General features: G+C 47.5%; 1 protein-coding gene across 1 annotated transcript in view; it reads left to right on the top strand.

Moving 5' to 3' along the window:
* The window catches only part of MYCN (MYCN proto-oncogene, bHLH transcription factor), a 6,028-nt gene extending 2,419 nt beyond the window's left edge, over positions 1-3,609 (top strand). The window contains 1 exon segment of the mRNA XM_023528547.1: positions 2,094-3,609. Coding sequence (XP_023384315.1) covers positions 2,094-2,698 — 605 coding nt within the window. The 3' untranslated portion in view covers positions 2,699-3,609.
* The last annotated feature ends 665 nt before the right edge of the window (positions 3,610-4,274 follow it).

The following is a 4,274-nucleotide window of genomic DNA, read 5'->3' as shown; positions in this document are numbered from 1 at the left end:
TTGTTGTTGTTGTTGTTGTTACCGTTCATGGGTTTGGCTTTGGGGGAGAGCATTTTGGGATGGGGGTACTGCTTGTGGCTGAGGTCGTTTTCCGAGGCCATCCCCCACGGTGAAGAAGAGAGGGTGAGTGCAAACTGAGGAGAGTGTTCTCCAAAGTCACCTTCACTGCTCTCCCCGGGACCCCGACTCCATCACTGGCCCTCTCGCCCGGCCCCCCACCTCTCTGCAGCGCAGTGGAAGGAAGAATACCGGGAAAAGTGAAATGGCTAAAGCCAGGTGGGGGTCCAGGGGGCCTCCGGCTGCATTGCCTGTGCAGAAACCTGTTAGCTCGGCTTGGAGAGGGACTGGGGCCAGGGTCCGGTTGGGAGACACCCGGATAAGACACAGGCGCTGTGCAAAATCCTGTTTAGGGCACCGGAAGTTAGAGGGGGGTTGCACAGACGGCTTGTATCGGTGTTATTTTATTTTTCAAACCTGGGTACTCTTCTCCCCCGCCCTCCGTGGGTGGTGGGTTATTTGCTCGTGATGCGTGGCCAGCAGGCGGCGATATGCGGGCCAACGGGCCGGGCCAAGGATCTGAAAGGCTGGGGGTGGTGGGGCCATCCCTCCCCTCCATTCAGCAGCTGGCAGCCAAGTACAACAGCGATTGTGTACGTTCTCAAAGGGCCGCCTCTTTACAGTGCGCAGCGAGACCTGGGTCCAGTTCTGTCTTCTAGCCAGAATTCCAGAACTGATTTTCAGAAATGAGCTGAGTTTTTTCACTCAGTGTCCTTCAGGGTGAGGGCTGGCACTTAGCCGGCCCTCCCGGAATGCACACACCCTGGAAAGACTCATTGATAAGTTCTGTTGTGTGACTGTCTTAAACTGAAGGGTAGGGTTAAAAGACTTTGCCTGGGGCTGGGGAGGTAAAGAACTCTGCCCAAACACTTGAACAGCCCTTGTCCTTGGAGCTGGGGCTCCTTTGAAACTTGAAAGCCAGTGTTTTCAGAATGCAGGCAGATAAAAAGCCTAAATTTCCTTCAGGGCTAAGGATGGATTCGTCTGAGGCTCCTGGAAGGAAACTTGGTGGTAAGCCTCCAGTTTGAAGTGGGTCTGTCCCTTTAATGTCTGTGCCTTGACAGCTTTCGGTGAGGAAGCACTTCCTTCCAACAGCTGTCTTCTTGGCAGAAAACCAAAACATTGGCTTAAAGGGACCCACAGGCTGGAACAGCCTCACATTTCGGCTTTAGAACAAATCCTACAATTGTTCAGCTTTCCGGTCCCCCTCAGATCAAGCAGAAGATGTGTTTTGATTTTCATGCTTGCATTTTAAACAATAATTTTCTATCCCAGCATGGTAGTAAAATGAGGAGAGGGGAAAATGCATACATGATGCTACACGATCTTGTTGCTGCTGTTATTATTGGTGACTTTGAGAAGGGGTGCTCGCATATTTGGGTTTAGGACGCCTGTGGATTATGACTTTGTAGTTAGGATTTGGTCTTTGCTGGATGAAAAACTGCTTAATTAAATTGTTCTTTAAGTTTAAGGACCGAAAATCAAACTCAACCATGTGTAAAATCGCTAAATGAGGCTCCCAAAACGAGGAGCCTCAATTCTTAAGTGTAAAGATGGAAATATAAACAAGTCTATGGAGTTGGACTAGTTAGTGATGATGGTAAAAGCTACCATTTACTGAGCCATCTGTCTGCTAGGCCCAGCTCTCTAAATGTTATCTGTCCAGTTCAACGCCGTGGTGTGATCCACATTTAAGAGCTGAGGAGCCTGAGGCTTAGAAAGGTTAAGTAACTTGCCCAGTGTCCCACAACTACTGTGTGATGGAGCCAGGATTCTGTCTAACTCCAAAGCTCAGGTTCTTTCTATTTCTACCACTTGCTAAAGTCTGGAGGCTGAAAAAGTACAAGGAGTTTGGGGGAGGAAAAAGGATTTACAGATATATTTAATCGAAGGAGACCTAAAATAACATTTCTGTCCGCATCTATGCTGATGGATTGATGATAGTAGCAAACCGCGTGCCAGGGCTTGCCGTAAGAGAGGGTGTGTAAATAGTCACGTGTCTCACCGTGAGAATAACTCTGATTTTGTTCTCCAAGACGATGAAGATGACGAAGAAGAAGACGAAGAGGAGGAAATCGACGTGGTGACCGTGGAGAAGCGGCGGTCCTCCTCCAACAGCAAGGCTGTCACCACCTTCACCATCACTGTGCGCCCCAAGAGCGCAGCTCTGGGCCCCGGGAGAGCCCAGTCGGGTGACCTGATCCTCAAACGCTGTGTACCCATCCACCAGCAGCACAACTATGCCGCCCCGTCGCCCTACGTGGAGAGCGAGGACGCGCCGCCCCAGAAGAAGATCAAGAGCGAAGCGTCGCCTCGTCCCCTCAAGAGCGTCATCCCCCCAAAGGCCAAGAGCTCGAGCCCTCGCAACTCCGACTCGGAGGACAGCGAGCGCCGCCGGAACCACAATATCCTGGAGCGCCAGCGCCGCAACGACCTGCGGTCCAGCTTCCTCACGCTCAGGGACCATGTGCCGGAGCTGGTGAAGAACGAGAAGGCCGCCAAGGTGGTCATTTTGAAAAAGGCCACCGAGTACGTCCACTCCCTGCAGGCCGAGGAGCACCAGCTTTTGCTGGAGAAGGAGAAGTTGCAGGCAAGACAGCAGCAGTTGCTAAAGAAAATTGAACACACTCGGACTTGCTAAACGTTTCTCAGAACTGGACAGTCACTGCCACTTTGCACATTTTGATTTTTTTTTTTTTTAAACAAACATTGTGTTGACATTAAGAATGTTGGTTTACTTTCAAATCGATCCCCCGTCGAGTTTGGATCTGGGTGGGGAGCAGGACATGTGGGGTTCTGCCAGGACCTGGGGAGAGGGCCTGCGTGATGAGATGCTGGGTGGCCCTTTAGAGTTTTCTCCAAGTCACCTCCAAGGCAGCGGTCGAAGTTCGTGAGAGTTGGAAGCCTCTGGGGCTGTTGAAGTCACCTTGTTTGTTCTGAGTTTTCCAAACAACAGAAAGTCATTCCTTTTAAAAATGGTGCTTAAGTTCCAGCGGATGCCACGTAAGGGGTTTGCCATTTAATGCCCCTGGGGAACATTTCTGTAAATACCAGTGACACACCCGCCTTTTGTATACGTCCTGGGTAATGAGAGGTGGCTTTTGTGGCCAGTATTAGACTGGAAGTTCATACCTAAGTACTGTAATACCTCAATGTTTGAGGAGCATGTTTTGTATACAAATATATTGTTAATCTCTGTTATGTACTGTACTAATTCTTACACTGCCTGTATACTTTAGTATGATGCTGATACATAACTAAATTTGATACTTATATTTTCGTATGAAAATGAGTCGTGAAAGTTTTGAGTAGATATTACTTTATCACTTTTTTGAACTAAGAAACTTTTGTAAAGAAATTTACTATATATATATGCCTTTTTCCTAGCCTGTTTTTTCCTGTTAATGTATTTGTTCATGTTTGGTGCATAGAACTGGGTAAATGCAAAGTTCTGTGTTTAATTTCTTCAAAATGTATATATTTAGTGCTGCATCTTATAGCACTTTGAAATACCTCATGTTTATGAAAATAAATAGCAATTAAATGATGCAATTTTTTTTTCCTTGATGGCATTAAACTCGGCCCCTTAAGCAGTGACCGTAACTGGACATACCTTACAGAGGGATCTTGGTTTCCACAGACAGCGGCCCTTTTACATCATACAGTCCTGATTAGGGAGGGACTTTTGCTGCCACTCGGGGTGGAGAGAACTGAGTTTAGGAAGGTTGAAACATTTCTCCCAGGTTACACAGGATAGAGATGTTATTAGTGACTCTGCATTGCAGTAATAGCTCAACAGTTTGAGGAGCACCTTCATATATATTAGCTTTTTCACAGACTTAAGCTAGGACATCAGACATCAACCTATTAGAATGAGAAGAAGCAAAGTCAAGACAGCGTTGTGTAATTTGGCTGTATTTTGGTGTTGGTCATACTTATCTCTTTGGCAGATGGTTTTATATGTTGGTCTAGAGTGTGGTTTTGTCTCCCAAGAAGAACGCATTCTTCCAAGTTCACTAGGACTTGGGCAAGGTTCTATGCTGAGCGTTGCAGCAGAATAAACAGTGAAGTTGGTCCCTCTCAAGGAGCTCTCAATCTGATTCACAGAAGTAACTCGTGAAGCAACAGCCATGTGGCCCAGATCCAGTGCCATGTCCCTTCAAGAGAGACACCAGAACATAGTGTAGCTCCTGTCACACAGGCTGGTATTTGGGCTG

Source organism: Pteropus vampyrus, unplaced genomic scaffold, assembly GCF_000151845.1.
Source record: "Pteropus vampyrus isolate Shadow unplaced genomic scaffold, Pvam_2.0 Scaffold28, whole genome shotgun sequence".
Taxonomy (NCBI): domain Eukaryota; kingdom Metazoa; phylum Chordata; class Mammalia; order Chiroptera; family Pteropodidae; genus Pteropus; species Pteropus vampyrus.
Note: the sequence above shows the minus strand (reverse complement) of the source record. Positions and strands in the feature narration are given on the sequence as shown.